The 24,264-nt window shown below is 49.2% G+C and overlaps 2 protein-coding genes across 13 annotated transcripts in view; one reads left to right on the forward strand and one right to left on the reverse strand.

Moving 5' to 3' along the window:
* The window catches only part of PPARA (peroxisome proliferator activated receptor alpha), a 93,520-nt gene extending 79,630 nt beyond the window's left edge, over positions 1-13,890 (forward strand). For 9 of the 11 annotated variants that reach the window (XM_031005426.3, XM_055374351.2, XM_055374350.2 and 6 more), the window contains 2 exons: positions 1,961-2,408; positions 5,294-13,890. In XM_031005426.3, coding sequence (XP_030861286.1) covers positions 1,961-2,408; positions 5,294-5,541 — 696 coding nt within the window. In that variant the 3' untranslated portion in view covers positions 5,542-13,890. Of the gene's footprint in view, positions 1-1,960; positions 2,409-4,996 lie in introns of all 11 variants that reach the window. The other 2 variants (XM_063704612.1, XM_055374355.2) reach the window with 1 other exon arrangement.
* CDPF1 (cysteine rich DPF motif domain containing 1) lies at positions 11,478-22,991 on the reverse strand. 2 transcript variants are annotated; one of them, XM_004063650.5, is made up of 4 exons: positions 20,405-22,991; positions 18,306-18,418; positions 17,244-17,355; positions 11,478-15,371 (listed from the first exon to the last, which is right to left on the reverse strand). In XM_004063650.5, exons 2-4 carry the CDS (start codon positions 18,416-18,418, stop codon positions 15,225-15,227), a joined length of 372 nt encoding a protein of 123 aa, XP_004063698.1. In that variant the 5' UTR covers positions 20,405-22,991; the 3' UTR covers positions 11,478-15,224. The 2 variants fall into 2 exon arrangements, with proteins under 2 accessions (XP_004063698.1, XP_055230331.1); XM_055374356.2 differs by having other exon boundaries at positions 14,140-15,371; positions 17,240-17,355.
* Between the last annotated feature and the right edge of the window lie 1,273 nt (positions 22,992-24,264).

Consider the following 24,264-nt stretch of genomic DNA (forward strand, 5'->3'; position numbering starts at 1 on the left):
ATTATGTTGCAAGTCCTGGTTCTGTTGAAACATTCCATACCATCTATGTGATGGTTATCGGCACCTCCACCGGTGCCCTGAAGACAGTTTTGTGCTGTGAGTCCAGAAACAGGAAACACTTCAGGCTGTGTGTCAGAAGCATTGTCAGTGGTTGTGTTTTGCCCACTGGCAGGGGGCATTCTTTAAATCCCTGGGATGCTTCTGCATTCTGGGCTCCACTGTTCCAGCAGTGATTAGAAATAATGCTTTAGGCCGGGCGCGGTGGCTCACCCCTGTAATCCCAGCACTTTGGGAGGCTGAGGTGGGCAGATTACCTGAGGTCAGGAGTTCGACACCAGCCTGACCAACATGGTGTAACCCCGTCTCTACTAAAAATACAAAATTAGCTGGGCGTGGTGGCGCATGCCTGTAATCCCAGCTACTCAGAAGGCTGAGGCAGGAGAATCGCTTGAACCTGGGAGGCCGATGTTGCAGTGAGCCGAGATTGTGCCATTGCACTCCAGCCTGGGCAACAAGAGCAAAACTCTGTCTCAAAAAAAAAAAAGAAATAACACCTTAGCCCACTGCATTATTGACCTGTGTCTGCATGAGCTGTGGACCACATTATAATCAGAGAGATCCCTCAGATGCTGTCACTTTCCTGCTCTACCCGCAGATGTAAATTTCAGCCAACAGCAGTGTTTGTGCTCATTTTCCCCGGCCCTCCCACACACGTAATCCCTTCTGACCATGTGGGCTTCAAATAATATGGCCAGCCACCTCTTCCACCACAAGATCTTCAGGAAATGGCAGCGACTGGGTTTACATGCAGATGGCATGGGAGCACACAAGGCATGGCTGTGGGGAGTTGGCACTTACTCCAGAATATGGAGCACCGAGTGAAGGTTTCAGTCTCCTGCACTGAGAGAAACAAGGGCATTCCGAGGCTTTTCCACTTTATCCCTAAAGAGTTTAACAACGCTTGTTTGCTGATTTCTACATAGATGCCAACTTTCTGAGTTGTATGTATTTACATGCCAAATGTATTCATGGAGCAGCGTTAAATAATGGTGTTCACCCCTAAAGTGCATATACTGGTAAAATTAAGAATGATCGTAATTAAGCCTCTTGCAGTAGTCATTAGTTCAGAGAATATTTAAGAATATTAAAGGTGCTTTGCTAATATCCTCGTTAGTTTTGTTTTGACAAGATCAGTACTTCAGTTTCTTGTTTCTTTTTTTTTTTTTTTTGAGACGGAGTCTTGCTCTCGCTCTGTCGCCCAGACTGGAGACTGGAGTGCAGTGGCACAATCTTGGCTCACTGCAATGTCCACCTCCCAGGTTCAAGCGATTCTCCTGCCTCAGCCTCCCGAGTAGCTGGGGTTACAGGCACACACTATACCTGGCTAATTTTTTTTTTTCTTTTTTTTTTGAGACGGAGTCTCGCTCTGTCACCCAGGCTGGAGTGCAGTGGCGCAATCTCGGCTCACTGCAAGCTCCGCCTCCTGGGTTCACGCCATTCTCCTGCCTCAGCCTCCCGAGTAGCTGGGACTACAGGCGCCTGCCACCACACCCAGCTAATTTTTTTGTATTTTTAGTAGAGACAGGGTTTCACCATGCTGGCCAGGCTGGTCTTGAACTCTTGACCTCAGGTAATCCACCCACCTCAGCCTCCCAAAGTTCTGGGATTACAGGCGTGAGCCACCATGCCCAGCCCAGTACTTCAGTTTCTTAGCAATGAAATCCACCCAATGTCAGGTGATGATTATTATTATTTTACTGATTTATACTGTTCGTTCTCTATTAATGTCTTATTTTCCCCAACCGATTTTGGAGTAAGGACTATGTTCCGCGGGTATCTTGAGTCCTCTGAGGCACTGAGCTTGGTGATTTGGACGCAGGAGCTGCTCATTAGTGAGCTGATAGCTGGGAGCATAGCACATCCCACATCACCTGACTTACCTTGGTGTCCTCCTTTGTAGCCTTTTGTCATACATGATATGGAGACACTGTGTATGGCTGAGAAGACGCTGGTGGCCAAGCTGGTGGCCAATGGCATCCAGAACAAGGAGGCGGAGGTCCGCATCTTTCACTGCTGCCAGTGCACGTCAGTGGAGACCGTCACTGAGCTCACGGAATTCGCCAAGGCCATCCCAGGCTTCGCAAACTTGGACCTGAACGATCAAGTGACATTGCTAAAATACGGAGTTTACGAGGCCATATTCGCCATGCTGTCTTCTGTGATGAACAAAGACGGGATGCTGGTAGCATATGGAAATGGGTTTATAACTCGTGAATTCCTAAAAAGCCTAAGGAAACCGTTTTGTGATATCATGGAACCCAAGTTTGATTTTGCCATGAAGTTCAATGCACTGGAACTGGATGACAGTGATATCTCCCTTTTCGTGGCTGCTATCATTTGCTGTGGAGGTGAGTGGTTGATTTAATCTGCTGGTGTCATGTCACTGACAGGCTCCTGTCTTGAAAAATTTGACAATGGGAAATCCAGTACCAGCCTGAGCTGTTCCAGTGGAGGGGACACTCATATGGTGGGAAGACGTCTGACCCCCAGTCACTGCTGAGAATTCAGTGGGAATTATAACAATATTGTATAATATTATAGTATATATTGTTATTATCTATAAATACATATTTAATCTTATGTAAATGTATGACATTTTAATCATAATATTAGCCAGGTGTGGGGGTGCACACCTTTAGTCCCAGCTACTCGGTAGACTGAGGCAAAAGGATCTCTTGAGCCCAGGAGTTCAGGTTGCAATGAGTTATGAATGCACCACTGCACTCTAGCCTAGGCAACAGAACAAGACCTATTTGTTTTAAAAAAAAGTATATATTTTGCACAAATATATATATAGAGAAAAAGAGGTCAGACATGGGCCTGTAATCCCAGCCCTTTGGGAGGCTGAGGTGGGTGGATCACTTGAGCCCAGGAGTTTGAGACCAGCCTGGGCAACATGGCAAGACCCCGTCTCTACAAAAAAAAATAGAAAAAATTAGTCAAGTATGGTGGCATGTACCTGTAGTCCCAGCTACTTGAGAGGCTGAGGTGGGAGGATCACTTGAGCCCAGGAGACAAAGGTTGCAGTGAGCCAAGGTCACACCACCACACTCCAGCCTGGGTGACGGAGAATGACCCTGTCTCAAAAAAAAAAAAATTATATATACACACACACACACACACATTTCGTTTATATTATAATTATATCTAATATTATAAACAGATATAATTTATATATTGTGATATTCCTGTATATATTATATAATGATGTTGTATTCATATTATAGACAATATTGTATGAAGTGCTATACAGATGTCAGCATAGTTGCTGTCACAGTTGGTTATGTTGATGAAAAGTATATTTCCTAATGCAAAATATAATATCAGTCAGTAGCCAAGTGGCAGTGACTGCAAGGTTTGCTTTGCCCGAGGAAGCAGATCCCAGGGAAGGCCAATCTGGTCATCTCTGTGGAAGCTGGCTCTGCAGCCCCCACATTTTTGGCTTGGTGTCACGTTCCTTTAAATAGCCTCGTCTCAGGTCTAGGAAGGTCATCCACCTACTGCAAACTCGGCTGACCTTACCCAGGGTTGGTGGAGACGGATGGGGTCTCCCACACTGCCTGCAGCCACACTGCGCCCGGGGGATTGACTCACTGTCAGCATGGAGCTGACTCAGCCCTACCAGCCGTGCCCGTTACTGTGTGGCTGGGCACAAGTCAGATGAAGGAAGTCCTTGCGCTCTGGCGTAAAGTGTACAAAGACAAAGCAGTTACGCATAATTTGTCCTTTAGTATGGTCAGGATGTAGCATTGTGGGTAAAATGCAGTTGCAGAACTATTTATATGTAGCATGATCACAGTTTTATAAAGGAAATTATAATCCTATATCAATCCTATGTATATAGAAAAATGTCCAGTGAGATATATGTTAAACCTATTATGGTGGGATTAAAATTATAAGGGGGATTTCTATTTTTCAAAAGATTCCTCCTTTTTTTTTTTTGAGACAGAGTCTCCGTCTGTCACCCAGGCTGGAGTGCAGTGGCACTATCTCAGGTCACTGCAACTTCCGCCTCCTGCGTTCAAGTGATTCGCCTGCCTCAGCCTCCTGAGTAGCTGAGATTACAGGAACATGCCAGCACACCTGGCTAATTTTTGTATTTTTAGTAAAGATGGGGTTTCACCATATTGGCCAGGCTGGTCTCAAACTCCTGACCCAGGGTGACCCACCCACCTCGGCCTCCCAAAGTGCTGGGATTACAGGCATGAGCCACCGCACCCGGCAATAATTCATCTCTTTAGACACTTAATAGTTATAGCCCCAGCCACTCTGGAGGCCGAGGCAGGAGGATTGCTTGAGCCTAGGAGTTCCAGTCCAGCCTAAGCAACAGAGCAAGACCCCATCACTAAAACAATACAAAAACAAGAATTTTAGAAATAAAAACTTAATAATTATATTTACAACCAAAAACAATGAAGATGTTTAGATCCTCATCACTAGCAACACTGTTAAGAATCATAGTAATGACTGGGTCTGTAAGGGAGCACCGCCTGCTGAACATGGCTCAGGGCACTATTTTCTGGACCAAGAATCAGGTCTCATGCTTTGAGACTGTCCCAGGATGTCTAGTGCCAGCTACCCCAGGCAGGTCATCTGGTGTGAATGTTGGCTCTTCCTGCACCAAGTCTCAGACTTGCCCCACCCTCCTCCCCACTCTGGGTCTCCTGATCTTGGCTCACTGCAACCTCCGTCTCCCAGGTTCAAGCGATTCTCCCACCTCAGCCTCCCGAGTATCTGGGATTACAGGCGTGAGCCACCGTGCCTGGCCTACAAAACCTAGTTCTAACACAGTCACTCCTTAAATATGGTGGAACACTTGAAGCTTAATATCTAGTTTCTATTCAAAAGCTTCATTTCCCATATTATGCAGAACTGGTGGTTGTTATCTCCAGAATGTACTGTTCCTCCTAATAGCTCTAATTTTTCTCCCTGACAGGTGGTCATCAGGTAAATCACAAGTAAAAAGGCCGCACCGTAAGTTGTACTTAGGGCACTATTGCCGCCTAGTAGTATGAATATTTAGGGAAGAGTACTGGTCCTGTCTGTCCCTACTTCACCTATTGACTTTGGAAAAACCTACGTCTATCTTCCAGTCAAGTTGACAATATCTAAAGGCAGCTCAGTTTTTTTCTAAGAAAGGCCACATAAAATAGGCATGTTTGGTTCCTGAAACTGATAAGCAGTTCTTAGGTGATTATCACACTCAAACCTCTCTCTGTTCTTTCGAGACTAGATCGTCCTGGCCTTCTAAACGTAGGACACATTGAAAAAATGCAGGAGGGTATTGTACATGTGCTCAGACTCCACCTGCAGAGCAACCACCCGGACGATATCTTTCTCTTCCCAAAACTTCTTCAAAAAATGGCAGACCTCCGGCAGCTGGTGACGGAGCATGCGCAGCTGGTGCAGATCATCAAGAAGACGGAGTCGGATGCTGCGCTGCACCCGCTGCTGCAGGAGATCTACAGGGACATGTACTGAGTTCCTTCAGATCAGCCACACCTTTTCCAGGAGTTCTGAAGCTGACAGCACTACAAAGGAGACAGGGGAGCAGCACGATTTTGCACAAATATCCACCACTTTAACCTTAGAGCTTGGACAGTCTGAGCTGTAGGTAACCGGCATATTATTCCATATCTTTGTTTTAACCAGTACTTCTAAGAGCATAGAACTCAAATGCTGGGGGTAGGTGGCTAATCTCAGGACTGGGAAGATTACGGTGAATTATGCTCAATGGTCTGATTTTAACTCACCCGATGTTAATCAATGCACATTGCTTTAGATCACATTCATGATTTACCATTTAATTAACTGGTAACCTCAAAATTCGTGGCCTGTCTTCCCATTCACCCCGCTTTTGACTATTGTGCTCCTTTATAATTCTGAAAACTAATCAGCACTTTTTAACAATGTTTATAATCCTATAAGTCTAGATGTATCCAAAGGTGAAGTATGTAAAAAGCAGCAAAATATTTATTTCAAGACTTCACTTCTGTTTCCTGAATCTAAAGAAAGACAACATGCTGCTTTTTAATCATAGGATGGAGAATTTTAAAGAACTGTTTGGGCCAGGCACAGTGGCTCATACTCGTAATCCCAGCACTTTGGGAGGCCGAGGCAGGTGGGTCACAAGGTCAGGAGATCGAGACCATCCTGGCCAACATGGTGAAACCCTGTCTCTACTAAAAATACAAAAATTAGCCAGGTGTGGTGGCACATGCCTGTAATCCCAGCTACTCGGGAAGCTGAGGCAGGAGAATCGCTTGAACCAGGGAGTTGGAGGTTGCAGTGAGCTAAGATTGCACCACTGCACTCCAGCCTGGTGACAGAACGAGACTCTGTCTTAAAAAAACAAACAAAAAAAAAACTGTTAGATAAGCTATCAAAATGCAGCTGTTGTTTTGTTTTTGGCTCACTGTTTTCGTGGTTGTAACTAATATGTGGAAAGGCCCATTTCCAGGTTTGCATAGAAGAGCCCAGAAAACAGAGTCTCAAGACCCCCCCGCTCTGGACTGTCATAAGCTAGCGCCCGTGGTAAGCAGGACGAGACAAGCTCCCGAAGCCCGCCAGCTTCCTGCTCCACTCAGCTCCGTCCAGTCAACCTGAACCCACCCAGTCCAGCTGTCTGTGGGAATGGTGGTGTTCTTAGGGACAGACTGACACCTTACTTGTCAGTGTTCCTCCGGGCCCCATTTGGCAGCTCCCGTATCTTTTGTTATGTTGCTTTTAAAGATATGATGTTTTATTGTTTTAACTCTTGGTGACAGTAGATGCTCTCTGGAGCGCAGATGAGGCACATGTGTCTTCATAGCCTGGGCTGGGTGGGAGCCAGTCACCCTGCGGATCGAGAGAGGGGGTAGAGTCTTCTTCAAATGGCAGTTTTACTTCAAAGGGCAGATTTCACAAGAGTTGGTTATTTTTTACAATGGTTTAGGTTGTTAAGTCTCCTTTGTATGTAAGGTAGTTTTTTCAACATCTAAAATTTTTGTTTTAGCCTTCAAAACCAACTTACCAACCTCAGTCCAGCTGGGAAGGCAGCGTTGATTATGGCAGTTTGTCAAGAATATATGGACCTGGAAACACTTTCTCTCTCTGTCCACCTGGTAGATAAATTGTCCTGTTGAGAATTTTTAGATCTGGACTGGAACTGCCAGGACCACCGCCTCCAGGGAGTCGCTGGGCACCTGGAGGTATCGTCGATGCCTCTCCCCCATCTTTAGAAAATTTGGCTCTTCTGAGGTTATTATTATTTTAAGAATGATTAGGATTGATAAGGGTCCCATGACCAGCATTATGAAAATGCGAGAGTGGGAAGGACACAGTGTGAGACTTCCACTAGAAAAAAGTGAAAGTTAGGGTTAGGACATCCTTTTTTAAAAATTACAAATTTAGTCCGTTTTGGTTTTTGTAATCAGGCCAGGCGCAGTGGCTCACACATGGAATCCCAGCATTTTGGGAGGCCGAGGTGGGAGGATCACTTGAACCCAGTAGTTCGAGACCAGCCTAGGCAACATAGCAGGACCCTGTCTGTACACAAAATTTAAAAATTGGTTCATCGGGGTGGCATACACCTGTAGTCCCAGCTACTCTGCAGGCTGAGGTGGGAGGATTGCTTGAACCCAGGAGGTCGAGACTGCAGTGAGCTGTGATCTCACCACTGCATTCCAGCCTGGGTGACAGAGTTAGATTCCACCCTCTCCCGCCCCCGCAAAAAAAAAAAAAAAAAAAAAGATGCAATCAAAGGAGCTGTTGGCCAGCAATGGCAGCAGCAGCAGCAGGCAGTCTGCCCAAGTGTCTTAGGAACCAAAAGCAAATAAAAGTGTTTCCATATATGCCACCAGCCAAGTGGCCATCCTAATTCAGAAGGAAGCTAGCCTTTGAGTGTCATGGTGCATCCGTTTCAGTATTATTTCCTAAAATGAGAAGCCCCTGTGTCGACAAGATCCAGGGGCTGGAGCCCAATGCCAAGCCTGTGTTGTCCCCAACAACCCTGCAGCTGCTCGCTCTGATGTACCCTGTGCCATTCAAGGAGACGTGGTCCAGGAAAGTGAGCCTCATGGTTTTCAGAGAAGTCATTGTTCTGTTTACATTTTCATAAAACCTGTTTAAAATAGCTCCCCGTCTCAGGCTTTCAGCAGTAACAGTGAGCTGACTGGCAAGTTCGATGTTAGCTCCCGGGACACTCAGCAGCGATGGTGAGCATTTGGTTTCCTTAAGGCCCAGCAAGACTTCCAGGGACATCTCTGGTGAAGCCAGAATGGAGACACCGGTGACCTCAGGCTGAAAGTCACTCGACATTGGTCTCTTGTGTTGATAGGAAAGGAAATCAGGCATTCCTATTTCTTTAAATAACAAAACCACTAATTGCCACTCAATGCTGGAATATTTTGGGTCACCTAATCATAGATTTCTCAGGGCATCAATACTCAAATATAGGCTGATTATGCCCCAGTTCAAATGGGAACTATTAACAGAGTGCATTTCTTGCTTGCTGGATTTCAACAGACATCAGCCAAAAGAACAAAAGAGATGTCAGGACAGATTCCAGGAGTGTCGGAGCACATGTGTGGCACCCGCTCCCTCTGGCAGTGAATGTAGGAAGTCGCCAAATTTACCCACTCTTCAACAAGTCATTGTTTAAACACGGTTTTTCATTTTCTCAACTTTTAATAGCAAAAAGTGCCAAAGTCCTCAGAGACCAAACAGCCTTGGTCTACCGTGCTGACCAGGGTGAAGGCACGGCGAGGGACTCCTCCCAGACGTGCCTCTTGTGTGCCAGCTGGCTGTGGCTCGGGAGCAGACGCAGGCCTCCCCACTGTCCAGGGGAGCCTGGCGGCGCATCCCTCCTCTCCCACCTCCTGGCACTTCCAGCTGGGTGTCCCACATGTTGGATTCTGTCCCCACCACACTTCTAGAGACCGGAGAACTGTGCAGGCCTAAGGCCGTTTGGATGAATTGTCAAAACAAGATGCTTCCAGTTACAGCGGCAGGAGCGGGACTGGGAGCACGGGCTGACGGCTGCTGGTGCCTTTCTTCCCACCTCGCTTGCCTGTTTCCGCTTGACCTTTCCTCCAGCTCCGATGAGAAGAGTATAAAGCATCTTCCTAACAGGTGTGTTTGCTATATGAACATAATGGACGTGAAGTGGGGCAGAAACCCAGAACTCAGCATTCAAGGATGCCCAGGAGAGCTGTCCCTGTTTTAAAGAGCTGTGTTTTGTTTTGTTTTTGCATTTAAAGAGCAGACAAGGCACCCTTCTGCTGCGCTGATGCATTTCTTACACTGGGCCATTTTAGACACCCAGGGAAACAGCCTTCCTGGAGCGTTGTCTGGAGGTTCCAGGGACAGGGCAGCCTCCCAGAGCTGAGCAAGAGCTCAAGGTACAAATGAGAGATTTGCTATACCGTGAGAAGTCAACAATTTAGCCACCACTTCCCCGCAATGGACCATGTAACAAATACCTCAGCAGGCCCTGCAAAAGGCCATGCTAGAGCTGAGGCGCACACCCTGTGGCCTCTGTAGTTAGGGCAGGTGGGATGGAGACTCCTCGAGTGCACACACCTGAGCCTGCCCACACACAGGGGAGCAGCATCTCGTATGACGTCCGGAAGGAACTTCGGTTGTGTAAAGGGAGCCTTGAAGATACATGCAAAAGGTGCTACCCCAATTTGGTGAAACTGACATTGGGCACGTCTTGGGCTTAGGAGAAGCGGCCGATGGTCCCGGCCTGCAGTGACAAACCCCCTCCCCGCACCGCCCCCAGCACCCCCTCTCCTCTTCACCTCTTCCTGCTGGCCATGCGGAAGCCACTTCCTCAGAGACCCTACCAGACACGGATGGAAACAGATGCACCAAAGCAAGCCTTGATGAAACCACGACCTCCTAAGGTCTGTCTCCTCTGAGCTTGCACCTGGGCCTCTCTGTGTTTGGTTCCAAGCACTTCCCACCTCAAACTCCCATTTTCAAACCAGTGTATCTCTGCGCACATCTGATACTTACCAGCCGCATACATGATGGAGGGTTTTTTGGTCCTGATCCAGTGGCCACACCTGTCTTTGAAATGTCTCACTGAACTCCAGTTTTAAAATAGATTCATTGCTTCAACACAGCAAGCCCAATGCACCCAGCTAAGACTGGCTTGACCGACAGCCTGGCCTTTGGTGGGGGGCTTCCTGGGGCCTGGGGAAAGCTGGCCACCTTCAACAGCTGGTACCTCTTCAACCGTGTGGCCTTTCAAAATGCAGATGCCACCAGGAGAACATGCCCACAGCTCACCACCTATGGATGCCATGGCTCTGGGCAGCTTTCAAAGCAGGTTCCTGTGGTCTCCTCAGCTGTTTGAGGGGGTAACAGCAAATCAGCCTCCATTTTAAAATGAAAACACCAGCCTCCAGATGTAGGGCCTGCTGGGTGTTGCTAGCCGCTGGTCCCCAGGCACGGTGCACTTTCTCCACCTCCTGCAGCCTCCCTGTTGTTTCTAGACTCTTACACCTGGTGAGTGCAAGGACAGGTGACCCAGGGGCCTGCAGCCTTGTCCTCAGCTCCCATGTCCTGGACTGCCAGCCTCCCCCTCTGCAGTTAGCATGGTTGGCCTGATGCAGGGGTCCTGAGGGATTACTTTTTAGACCTTCTTTCCCATTCAGAAAAGTGGTATAGATTCAGGAGAGGCAAGAAAGTTATGCTGTCCATAGAAGTCAGCCATGAAGACTGATGCCACCACCTGAAGGCTCATGATTGTTAAAAACATCCACGGGAACCTCTCGTCCACAGGAGGTTTGTCTCAACACTTCCCATTTTTACGGCATTGGCATTGCCAAGCATGGGGAAGTATCCGCTCTTCTCATGTTAAAAGTGGCCCAGCTTTTCTTAACTCAGTCCAAGCTGACTTGTTTAGCTGCACTGGAATTTCTTACCAACCAAATATTTGCATCGAGCAAAGGGGGCTGTGTGCACCTGCCTAATGGCGGCGATGATGGTTGCTGTCATTCAAGCCCATCTTCAGACGTCACAGTCTGGAAGTGAAATGTCCACAAATATCTGTGGCAGAAAAGGCTATACGGACCACCCAGTTGTGCTGCAGCTTTACAGAGCAAGGAAGGGTTGTGGCAAATAAATGACTAACCTGCCTCGACTGTGCTGAGGGCAACCAAGGCCATCTCACCAAAGGATTATTTGATGCCATTGAATCATCCCGTGACCTTCCTGCTTCCAAGTCCATGGCCTTTACCCAGGGCATGTACTCCCCTGAGAGGCCTTCTGCCTAGAAAGATCTATGACTGGGTTCCAATGGTTGAGGTCTAGGTTTTTGCTGGGATTTAGATATTTTCAGGCGCCATTTTGACAGCATTCAGGAAAACGGTTATTGACCCCATAGACTAGGGTAAGAATAAAGGCAATAAATTTGGTCTGACTCAGAATATAGGAGATCCATATATTTCTCTGGAAACCACAGTATACACTAAAATGTGAAATTGAAGGTTTTGTTAAAAAGAAAAAGATAATGAGCTTCATGCTTTAATTACATAATGATTTCCATTACGCTATTTCTCTGAAATGCAGCAGGTTCTTAAACGTTATTTCAGTGGCATGGGCTGGAAGCTTATCACAAAAAGCCATGTGTGTGGCCTTCTTATCAGAACAAAAAGAGACAGGCTGGTGCCCAAGGCTGCTGCCTGCTCCACCTTTTGCCAGCTCTGGACATCTGAGGACGTCCCTGCAGATCTGGCATGGGGCCCTCAACTGACCATTTGCTTCTCAGAATTTCAGTTTGAGACATGAGAGGTATAATCCGTTACTTCCCCCCACCAGAGAACCCCTTTTGTGAGGGGAGAGGAGCTATGGAATGTGGTTCAGCTGAAACACATACAACTGCATCCTTTTGGAGTCCTTTGCCAACAAAAACAGACGAACAGACCAGATGGTGTCCATGTTCAATATCATGTCTTGATGGACGCAGCTGATGACCTCAAATACTTGAGTGGTCTCATGGCTGTTAGCTGGATTATTTGAAAAAAAAAAAGAGAGAAAATAATTGATTTTTACATCAGAGATAGCAAACTAAGACCTGGGGAGGGGGGTCAGCTTTTATTTTATTTTATTTTTTTTAAGTTTGCTAGTTGGGTCAAATGTGAGAAGGAGGGAGTCTACCTGCCACCTCTTCTCTTGCCCCTCTTCTGCCCACACATCCAGCATCCAAAATCCATTCATTTAATGAACTGATAAAGTGCCGTGCAAACTGGTGCACAAACAGGCCCCCAGTCCACGCAGCCAGGCTCCTAGGAAAAGTGGTGACCGGGCGTAGGGGGGCATGCCGCAGGCCTGGGACACAGTCGGGCACCTTCCCCGGACCCCCAGGCCTTGGCTGTGCCTCAAGTCAGAGAGGGTCAGCCTTCAGGCCCCGGAGAGGAGTGACTGGCCGATCATTTCACAATAAAATCACTCACTTTTGGCAACTTCACTTTTTTTAAGGCACAGTCAGTTCCTTTTTCATGTACCTCACAAAAGATGAAGACCATGTAGTACTCTTTTTGGTAAAGTCACAGTGTTCATGTTAAATATCACTTTTTTCTCCATTGTGTGGTAAAAAGAACTATGTTAATAGCTATATCTTAAATACTGTGATTTGAGTTTTTGAAAAATATCCTAATACAAATATTTTACTAACTTACAATCATTCATCTAATAACAAACATTTGGATCCTTTTGAAATCAGTGTTAATTGACTCATATTCTTAAAAGCCTGGCTGTTGACCCTACTGGAAACACAAAGGAAGCTGAAATCAAACATCTAAAATACACTGCGCACACGTGTGTGTGCACACACGCACACACACACAGCTTTTCATTTCTCCTGAGCCATGCAGAATTTACTTTCAATGTGGAAATCTGTTCCCTTTACGACACTGTATATGCACAGAGCACAGGAGAGGCTATCTCTAGTCACTTCCAGCAGCGAGGCCTTAGACTCCATGTTAGACACCACCGATTTCATACAACAGTGTTTCGCTAAAGACCCTTCACTATTCTTGTTTAGTAAATAGCTGTCTGCTCTTCAGGGAACTGTTACCTATGGGTTATTACCAAAGAACTTTGGCAATTGGAAATGTCCTGATGGAAATTCTTTGCACGTGCCGGTTCTCTGGCATCCTCCAGGTGGCCCAACCCAAAGCAGAAAGCAGAAACCACAGACCCCGTGAGTCTCCCCATACCTTGTTTCCAATAACTTGGCAAAACTTCTCGGTGCATATTGGTTACACCCTCTGGGATTCATAATGCCATCAGGCTAAAACTCTAAGAGAGAGGGTTGACAGAAACACACGCGAGAACGAGGCAGATCCCAGAGCAAGGACTGGGCCCAGTCTCTCCACATGTGCTCTACTAGTGAGTGCCTTATACTCTCAGTATTTTGGGGCTTACAGCTTCTTATTTCTGCTAAACAGGTGCAGTTCCAAAGTAGGAACTGCCACACAGGCCCCAGCATCCTCTCTCCAACTTCATACCTCTCTCCTGGTGGGGGAAGCAGGCATCCAGGACCTCCGGAATCAAGGGTGTGCAGAGAAGGGCGAAAGTAATTTTGCTAGTCACATGAACTGATTGGTTCCAGGCAATTAGAAAATGGCTATAAAATAACCTTAATTTTTTAAAAAAATCTTGGGTCTTCATTTTCCTATTAGGAGACTGAACTGACCACATGTACTGATTTATATCCTGAATATATGGGAACTTCTGTGTTTGGGATGTCCTACTGTAAGACTGATGAATGTACAGAGTTAATTTCAGGGTACAGTTTTGCCTTAATGGTTTTAAAAAATAAACTATTTTTTAAAATTTTTTGGTGAGTTTTGAGTGATGCTGCGAGATGGACTGTTTGATCTAAAAGAACCAAGTCCCCAGCTGTGGGGTCCGCCCTCCGCCAGAACAGTCCCTGCGCCCCTCATGGAGGCTGTCTCCACCTGCACAGTCCCTTTTGTGTCCTTCAACATACAGAATGGATCACGGACAATCTGGCTCCGGAATACGACATCCTTTCATCTGAAGTCACCTACAACGGGAACTTTTAAAGCAGTGAGCATCTTAAAATCCATCAGTGCACAAGTCAGTAAAAACTCTTTATTCATTCCTTCATGTGACAGTTGGCCTTGAGTAGTTACAAAGACAGAGCAGTTCCTGCCTCTCAGAATTCTAAGCAGACATTCCAGAGCTCACAGATCAGTGTCCCACCAGCTGCTACCCTGGAAGCTTCAAGGAGATGGGGAGCCTGGAGTAGGGGTGCTGCAGGAACCCCCGGCAGGCAGTGGGGCCAGGCTTCACAGGCACCCGGGGCTGAGTGCGAGATGGCAGGGGGCAAGCAGGCAGGCAGTGGGATGGTCTTGAGGTGTAGGGTGAGGGCAGGAAGCCCACGGCATTCCTGACTTGGAGTCGAGGGAGACAGAACAGAGGGGCCCGAGCTGAAGCCAGAGTCTGAGGGAACTGGAGAGGCTAGAAGCCAGCACTCAGCTTCCCAGGAGACCCCAACTATTGCCGGGCCAAGTGTCCAGGGAGAATGTCCGGTATCCAAATGTTTCAGTGGAAGATTCCTTTTCCAAACATGAGCTGGTTCTTTGGGTTTTTAATTATAAACATAATACATGGTCAAGGTTAAAAACATTTTCCAAGCACCACATAAGGATATGAAATAAAAATTCTATCCCCCTCTAGACCTTCCAGACTGGCTCCAGAAGGAGCTGCTGTCAGTGATTTTCCTTACAGAGAGACCATTGCAGCCACCTACAGTGCACCATGGCCCCGACACAGTGTGGCATCTCCCCCCACACGCACCTGCACGCAGCCTCTTAGGAGCTGCCCTGCTGAAGGAGGTCATCCCTCTCAGTCACATCTGAGCAGCACTCACTCAGGCCTGGGCCCTGAGGGGCATGTGGGTGGACCTGGCCGGGTTCCTGGCTGTGTCTTGTCTGGCATCTGCCTTTGGGCTACCCTCTTGCTACAGCTCCCTGGGCCTGTGGCTGCTCCAAGCTGGACTCCAGCTCCCCTGGGCTGCAGTGCTGCTCCCAATGGTCCAGAAACAAGGCCAGGCATGGCGGCTCCCAGCTCAGCAGCATCCCCGGCGCCGGCTGGCCCAGGAGCTCTGTGCAGGGTGCCGCCCGATGACCTAGCCCCAGTTGCACTCACGTCCGAGAACCGGGCTGGCTGGGGGTCCTCTTTGATGGAACTTTCCTTTTCTCCAAGTCTTGCCGAATTTCCTGAGGAAAAGCACTGATGTTCTCCCTGACACAAGGGAGGCAGAATCTCTTGGAGTAGAATAAACTGCATTCCTTAAAGAAGTGGACAAGGATGGAGGCTGAGTATCCTGGGAACATGGTGCAGCTCCTCCCAGGGGCCAGCCCTTCCCACACTTGGGGGGCTGGGCTGGGGCCCCAGCATGCACAGTGTGGGCAGGTGGCCAGAGCTAGACCAGCAAGAGGGAGAGCCAGGCCTGAGGGCCTGGCAGGGTGTCCAGGAGAAAAGCAATGCAGGCCTGGGCTACCCTGGGTGGGAACAGCTGGGATGGGACAGAAAGACTCTGGGGCCTGCTCTGCTCCATCACGGGGCAGTGACAACAATGGAAAGCTGGAGCACAGGCCATGCCCAGGAAATCCCAGAGTCCTCCCCTCCCAGCTGTCACAGCACGAACAGTGGCCACCTGGTGCTGGGAGCGGCAGGGGACAGGAAGGACAGCCCCACAGACCAAAGACGCCATGGATGAGCCAGCTAGTCTGGGCAGGAGGCCAGAACTGTCCAGCCATGTCCGCTCTCCTCTCTCTTACACACTAGAACTCCCGAGATTCATCACGGTGCACAGCACGTGGCTAAGGATGACATTCCCCAGCCCCCTCTGTAACTGGGCATCGCCATGTGACTCAGGCTGGTTAGGGGTATCAGCAACTGTGTGTGCCACCTCCTGGTCATGCCCTTTGAAGGAATGGACTGTGCTCTCAAGTCCCTTCCCGCTGCCTGGGATGAAGATATGATGGTGGAAGCTGCCACAGCCACAAGGGACCCAAATAGAGACTCTGCTGAAGACAACAGGGGTGCCCTTCCAGCCAAGGCCACCAGTTCTGGACTCTTACATAGGAGAAAGTAAGTAAATAACTATTTGCTTTACTTAGGCCACTCTTATTTTTGGTGTCTGTCTGTTCTTAAAGCTTAGTGTGCTCGCAAACATAAGGCTGCCCTCCTGCAGTTCTTAGAAAAGACCCTTTGCCATGGAGATCCGCTCACTAACAACCTACTGTTTAAACAAAGAAAGCTGCTGACTTGTGGTACCTGCGTGCGCCCCCCACCCCTGCCACCCCGCTGCTCACGAAGAGCAGCCCAAGGCCAAGGTGTTGCATTCAAGACCTCCGCCTCCCCACCTGGCCCACCCACCTTTGCAGTCTTCCTTTCCCAGCTTCTCCTGGACCACCAGCTCCTCCATGAGCCTCAGATACTCCCATGCCACACTGCGGAGGCTCCTCCCACCCTGGCCCATCTCGTCCCCCTGGCTATTGATACAGCTCCCCTTTGCGCGTGTCGACCTGTGGCAGATGCTCAGGGACTTCTCAGACTCTGGGGTCACTCTGAGTACACTGGGCACGCTGTGAAAGCCACACTGCTCCACTTCCATCCGTCCTTGGGTTTTCAGCTACCCAGGTGAACCTGGCCCACCCAGCCTCTCTGAAGCTCAGTTCCCTCATCTATAAAATGGGTGGAATATAATACTGCTTTACCTGACTAAGGGGCAGGACTGAATGAAGCCTCAGCAGTAAAACAGGTCCCAAGCACAGGACCTGGCACACAACAAGTGCTCATGAAAGGACAGTCCCTTCTCCTGGGAGATCCCTCCAAGAACATCTAGAAAGTAAGTCACCATCCTGGTGAGAGGGAGCACAAGGACTGTCTGCACTGTTGGTGGGAAGGGGAGGAACACTGAGGGGCCACTGGGGTGGGTGCAGAGCCACCAATTACCTATTTCCATTCCTACACCAGGCTGAGACCCTCTAACTGACCCTAGCTTGCCCTCTCACCTCTCCCCTTCATCAGCTGAGGGGCCCCATCTATAATGGGCTGAACCCGCTGGTCCCACTCTCCCAGCCCTCCCTACCCAGGGAGAGCTCCAGGATAACCACAGCAAGGACAGGTGGCCCCAGCCCACGCTGCTTACCCACCGGGCCCACACACACCAGCCTGCTGCACAAACTGCAGCACGAGCCGAGGACCAGGAATCTGTCCTTGTCGGAGGTGAAGGGATCCTTCATGACATAGCTTTCCTCCAGGAGGCTGCAGGAGAGTGATGCCAGCGTCAGAACAGCCCAAATCTCTGCCGTCAGAAAATCAGCCATGACCTATGGCCAGGTTGCAGCAGCCTGCACCTCTGCAGGGCCTGCATACCTGTGTGGGCTCATCAGGGCAGGGGACTAGGCCACCCGTGCTGCAGGGCAGTGACAGAAAGGATCAGCAATTGGGGGCCACACTGGCACTGAAATTGAACCTGCTCTCACCTCTGTAACAGCCATGGTAGAGAGAACCCCTTGTTCTCAGCCAAAAGCAGGGCTGCTGCAACATGGGCCCCCAGACCCTGACTGATTCGCCACAGTAGGGGCACAAGCCTGCCATCTGAATACCCCAGGCCTCCCTACACCCCAAGCCACACCCTCACAGCCCCTGGAAGCCAGCTGGCCTCATGCTACACATCAGAATGAGACCCCAGGGTGACATGATGACACTCAGGCTCCTGGTCAGCAGAGGGACCACAGCCAGAAGGAAAAAGCCATGCCCCCGCCACTGCATCCCATGTGAGTAACACACCGGCCAGCTTTCCAACAAAGTGGCATTTGATGAAGGACAAGCTGGAGGTCAAGAGATAAGCCCCCGGACCCACTGGCTCTAATCCAGGTCTGCAAGGGAGACAGGCCTCCCATTAAGAAAGTGTCGTGGCAAGGGTGCAACCCCAAAGGGGGAGGCCACCACAGGTCCCCCAGCTGCTGAGCTGCTCCCCCACAGCTAGAGCAGGTATTGGACTCTGGGCTAGGTGTGGAGGAAGGTTCTGGAAGAGTCAGACCTGAAGCCTTGCCCAGGCCTCCAGAGATTACACCGGAAGCATTCAGAGCCTGGCCAGGATGGGGCCTAAAGCTCCACACCTGAGCCAGTTGTCAGACCTAGGCACACCACCCACCAACCAGCACTGGGCACAGGCCTCCACGGCACTGGCCCAAAAGGCATGGACTCACACCATCGACTGGGTGCTGGGGGGCTTCTGTCCCACATAGCTGTACGGAGCTGTCAAGGTACAGAGTTCACACTCGAACACTCCCAGAGGACGGCACTCTGCATGGGACGCCATCTGCAAGATCAAGAGATGGGGTGTCCCTGGGTCACAGGCTTTCTCAGGAATCCTGCCCCTTTCCCAGCTATGAAGACCCTAACCATATAGTCCTAGGACAGTTTCTTGCCTCCCTACCGTACCCTTTTCTCTAACCCCAGCTGAAACAGGTTTTTACCAGTGCCCAGAGTGACAGGATTTGCTGTCCATATTCCAATGGTTTAAGGTTTTTGTACTGCTAGAGAGAAGGATCCAGACAGGATCGAGCCAGAGCAGCCATCTCTTCTTCCAGGTCTGCACCACGGTAAAAGCTTTCCAGTTTCCTGCTCTGCCCCATTCTTAACCACAAGCCCCCAGTGAACGCTGGTGGAGAAGGGCCCAGAGCGGGTGCAAACTCTCCTGTTTCTGCTGCTCCTAGAAGCTCTATGCCCTCACACTAGTCCACACGTGGTGTGGACATTAAAACTGTTTTCTTGGCCGGGCACAGTGGCTCATGCCTGTAATCCCAGCACTTTGGGAGGCCAAGGCAGGTGGATCACGAGGTCAGGAGATCGAGACCATCTAGCTAACATGGTGAAACCCCGCCTCTACTAAAAATACAAAAAATTAGCCAGGCGTGGTGGCGGGCGCCTATAGTCTCAGCTACATGGGAGTCTGAGGCAGGAGAATGGCGTGAACCCAGGAGACGGAGCTTGCAGTGAGCCGAGATCGCGTCACTGCACTCCAGCCTGGGAGACAGCGAGACTCCATCTCAAAAAACAAACAAACAAAAAAACTGTTTTCTTATCTGCTTGTATGGAACCCCCTTCTCATGTTCATGGTTGGGTCTTGGAGGCCTCTCTTTCCTTCGATTTCTGGCTAAATGGCTGCCATCTGATGGGTTCATCAAAAGTTACAATTTTGCTGATTACCCAGCTCCTTCTTTGACTATGGAATCAAGTACGACATTATCGGCTGGCCCCTAGCTCTTGGCTGTGACCTCCCCTCGCCTGAACTGAGCGTGGTGTATAAAGGCGTATCAAATGCGATGGGTTTCCCCACTGGGTGTCCCCAGATGCAACTCCAGGAAGCATGGGTTACCAGTGACTTTAAAAGTTAAGTCTGGCCCGGTGTGGTTGCTCATACCTGTAATCCCAGCACTCTGGTAGCCAGAGGCGGGCGGATTACCTGAGGTCAGGAGTTCAAGACCAACCTAGCCAACATGGCGAAACCCCATCTCTACTAAAAGTACAAAAATTAGCCGAGCATAGTGGCGGGTGCCTGTAATCCCAGCTACTTAGGAGGCTGAGGCAGGGGAATCACTTGAACCTAGGAGGCGGAGATTGCAGTGAGCCGAGATTGTGCCACTGTACTCCAGCCTGGGCGACAGGGCGAGACTCCTTCTCAAAAAAATAAAAATAAAAATAAAATAAAATATTAGCCGGGCGTGGGGGCGGGCGCCTCTAATCTCATCTACTCAGGAGACTGAGGTAGGAGAATCGCTTGAGCGGGGGCTGGGGGGCGGAGGTTGCGGTGAGCCGAGATCGCGCCACTGCATTCCAGCCTGGGCGACAGAGCGAGACTCTGTCTCAAAACAAAACAAAACGACTCTGTCTCAAAACAAAACAAAACAAAAGTTACGATCGATCGCGGGTGTGCGTGAACCTGATCCCGCTTCTCTTCTGCACACCAGGGCGTCCTAGGCCCCTGCAGAGGCTCCTGGGGGCGGCGCCTGTGAACAGGGACGGCTGAGCGGGTCCGGGGGTGCTGGTGGTCCCCGCGAGCCTCCGCCTGCCCTCTCTCGCCTCAGCGCTGCCCGAGATCAGGGGGGACAGTCCCGTGAGGCCCACACCCCGCTTCTCGGTCCCGTCCCCAAAGCTGAGAGCGGCTGCGCCGACTCCTGGCGCTTGGAACCCAGCAGGCCACGCCGGCGCGGAACTCAGTCCCGGCGAGCGGGAGGCACCCTGAGGCAGCGCAGGGAAGGGCCACAGCACGCTCGCCGCAGTCAGTCTGCCACCTCGAACTCACCGCCGCCCGCGTCCCTCGGCTCCGCGTCCAAGGCGCCTGAGCGGCCCCGCCCCACCGCGGCCCGGCCAACCCCGGTGCAGTCGCAGACGCAGGCGCGGAGCGGGGGCGGGACCTCGCGGTGGTTTTCCGCCTCTGCCTTGCTTTTCCGGTCGCCGCGGTCGTCTGCGCGGGATCTGGCTCTGAGCTTCGGGGTAGTCCGCGCGGCTGGGTTCCGTGCTGAGGGGCGTCGCGTCTGGCCGTGCGCTGCGGGAGCGCGCGGGCCTGGCCTGCTGTCCTGGCCGCTGCTAGGCGCTCAGCTTCTTTCTGAGTGTTCCGCCGGGTTCGACAGGGTCGAGGTCGCCGGCGCGAGGCTCCCGGATAGCTGAGGGGCGCGAGGGCGCCTCCAGTCTCCCACCTGCCCTCCCGCGCCGCGGACTAGCCGCCAGTCTACCCCACCGGGACGTCTGCCCCCGCACGCAGGAGGGGGTGTGTCGGCCCAACGGGGTCTCAGGACCTGTCCGTGCTCCTCCAAAGCCCACGTCGCCTGCGGCGCCCCTCGGGTCTGCGCCGCGTTCTCCTTTAGCCTCCCGGGCCTCTCCGCTGCCCCTCGCCCCCAGGCACCAGCCACACCTGCTTCCTTCTGTTCCCGCCCGTGGCCTCTGACACGCCGTGCCCGGGACCCGAAATGCCCGCCCCACTCCTGGAGCCTCCGGTGTGTGAGAGGCACCTTTCCTTGGGGTCAGGGGCCCGGACTCTGAAGCCGGCCTGGCTTTGTCTGTGGGCCCCAATCCTCCCAGCTCGAGTCCCTCGCCCCAGCCGCCGCGGGCCTTCACCTGTGCTTTGGGGACGACAGGGTGGCCACCCTCCTTCCCCCAAAGATTTGAGGGTTTTGCTCCACGCGGGAGAAGGTCTGCCTGTGCCACCAGCCGGCAGCCTTTCACATGCTGTTGCGTTACGGGGCCCTCTGTGACCTTTCCCTAGGCCGAGGGGTGCTTCGTCTCTGTTCCTGAGAGACCAGAATTTCTTCTTGGTTTGTCAAGCCACATCTGTAGGAATGTTGCCAAGTTGCAGCAGGCTGGGGTCTGGGACTTGCTCCTTTGGCGAATTGAGAAGTAAGAATATAGAAGGCATTTTAGCACTAATGGAAACCAGAACCACTCTTAGACCTGGGCAAGAGAGGCCCCAGAAATTAGCAAGCAATTAGCAAGCAATTAGCAAGCAGCTGGATTTCGATGACCTCCACTGTACTTAGAGCAACGGCATTCGATTCGTTGGATCATTTCAAAGATGACATACTGGGTTGTTTTTTTGTTTCTGGCAGTGTCTAAAGATGGAACATCTTGAAGCATTTTGAATTTGACCTGTGGCTACCCTCAGATACAATGATGGTAACCCCATGAGTACTGTTAAAGCAATTTGACTTATTGTAAACAAGTTAACACATGAGATGCATCAGAAGAGTTAAGTGAAATAATAGGCAGCATTCAAAGAGCAAATCGTGGTCTTTGGCAGAAAATAGAGTTAATTTTGTATTTGAGCTGTCCAGTTATTACAATTAGAAAAAGTTTTAAAGAATCCAAAAGGATTTAAAATATTGCATAAAGTTTTAGGAGAAAATGGTTTCCAAAAAGCAACTGCATATGAAATAAGCACTAAAATGACATTAAAGTACAATGTAAGAAAATCGGAACTAGAAGCATTTGCTGGAGTCTGAAGAAAAAGATTTATGGATTAATGATTCTGAAACTAACTTCTATAGAGAGAATTTTCCGGCGATGGTAGATCAAGGTGTAGATTGTACTGAAGAGAGAGATTCAAACAAAGTGAATAACCTACCGCAGTTTTCAGTTTTCTTGATAATACCCCAACAACGTAAAAGAAAAACGTAAGAAATCCTACATGGATCTAAATGTAAGAAACGATGATAATGGTGAAATAATAACATTATTTTATATAATGAAAATATTGTGTAATATTTTCTGCAATCATGATAATTTTTCATATGCACCGTTTCTACACTGTTTAAACATGATATCAACAGTCATGATTCAGTTCTACATATAACGCTTTAAGAATTTATTCATAATTCGTTACCACTCAGCAGAGTCAAGTTTCTCCCAATTGAAATAACTAAAAACTATCAAAGTATACTGACTCAGGAAAGTTTGTCTAATTTGTCACTACTGTCAAAAGAATGCAATTGCGTGAAAATCTTCATTAGTCATTCTTCTGAAATGAAGACAAGAGAAACATTTATAGAAGAAATAACATAATTTATGGATTATGTGATTATGTATGTCTTTATTACCCATCCAAGCATTAGTGGCCCATCAACATAATACCTAGGATACACAATAAAAATTAGCTATCTTTAATATTTTGCCAGTTTTCAGCTATATTAAAACCATAGTTTTACACATAATTTTGAATTCTGTTTTATGAAGGTGTATTTGTCCAGGTAAGTGGATATAAATATTTTATGTAACAGTTTGTAAGCTTTTAAATATTTAGACATACAGAGATTTGTAGTCCTGCCCTAGGCCCCACAGATGCTAGGGGTGGGCTCGCTGGGAAAAATGCATATATGTTGTGGCAATACTTATAAAATGTTGTATGGATGTAATCTTAAAAGATTATCACAATATCAGATATTGTACATTGTGTATTTAGGTGAAGACTGTGAAAGAAAATCTGAAAATCAGAAGGAATTGAATGCAGATGAAAATCTAGAGCTAAAATATTGCTAATAGCAGCAAAAGGGAGTACTGTGGAAGAATAACTTCTTATGTACCCCACTTCACTAAATATCCTATCCGCCCCGTTCTCCATTTCTGCCAGTAACATGGAAGTCTAAAGGCTTGCATTTTGTTTCTAGTGCTAACTAATGAAATTCCAGAAGCAGGCCTTAAAAATGCAAAGTCTTCATAATTAACAGTAAGTGTTGAGATAGTTGAAGGGCATATATCCCCTTCTCTGTACCTACAGCAATGGAACTTTCTCTGCATATAAAAGTTGTTTTTATTAAATATTAGATACTACTCTGAGTATTTAATAAGGGGCTAAATTGAGAACAAAACCAGGAATATCCATCTTCTTGTTCTGTGCAACAGAGACAGTGGGAGGGTATTCGTGACTATAGCCAATTATTCCGGAATAGTCCTACCCTATCCCTGGAAGTATAATGAGAACAAGAGTCTTAAAAGACTCCTTTAGGCTGGGCGCAGTGGCTCATGCCTGTAATCCCAGCACTTTGGGAGGCCGAGGCGGGCGGATCACTTGAGGCCAGGAGTTTGAGACCAGTCTGGCCAACATGGTGAAACCCCATCTCTACTAAAAAAATAGAAAAATTAGCTGGGCGTTGGTGGGAGAGTGCCTGTAGTCCTACCTACTCGGGAGGCTGAGGCACCAGAATTGCTTAGTCCCACCTACCTGGGAGGCTGAGGCACCAGAGTTGCTTGAACCCGGTGGGCAGAGGTTGCAGTGAGCTCAGATCTTCCAGCCTGGGCAACAGAGCAATACTCCATCTCAAAAAAAAAAAAAAGACTCCTTTAGAAATTGTTGCTATGGGCCGGGCACAGTGGCTCACGCTGTAATCCCAGCACTGGGAGGCCAAGGTAAGTGGATCACCTGAGGTCAAGATTTTGAGACCAGCCTGGCCAACATGGTGAAACCCCATCTCTGCTAAAAAAAAAAAAAATGCAAAAAATAGCCGAGCGTGGTGGTGCACACTTGTAGTCTCAGCTACTTGGGAAGCTGAGGCAGGAGAATTGCTTGAACCCAGGAGGCGGAGGTTGTAGTGAGCTGAGATCAAGCCACTGCACTCCAGCCTGGGCGACAGCGAGACTCCGTCTCAAAAAAAAAAAGAAAAGAAAAAAAAAGAA

This window comes from Gorilla gorilla, chromosome 23, assembly GCF_029281585.2.
Source record: "Gorilla gorilla gorilla isolate KB3781 chromosome 23, NHGRI_mGorGor1-v2.1_pri, whole genome shotgun sequence".
Classification (NCBI taxonomy): Eukaryota; Metazoa; Chordata; class Mammalia; order Primates; family Hominidae; genus Gorilla; species Gorilla gorilla.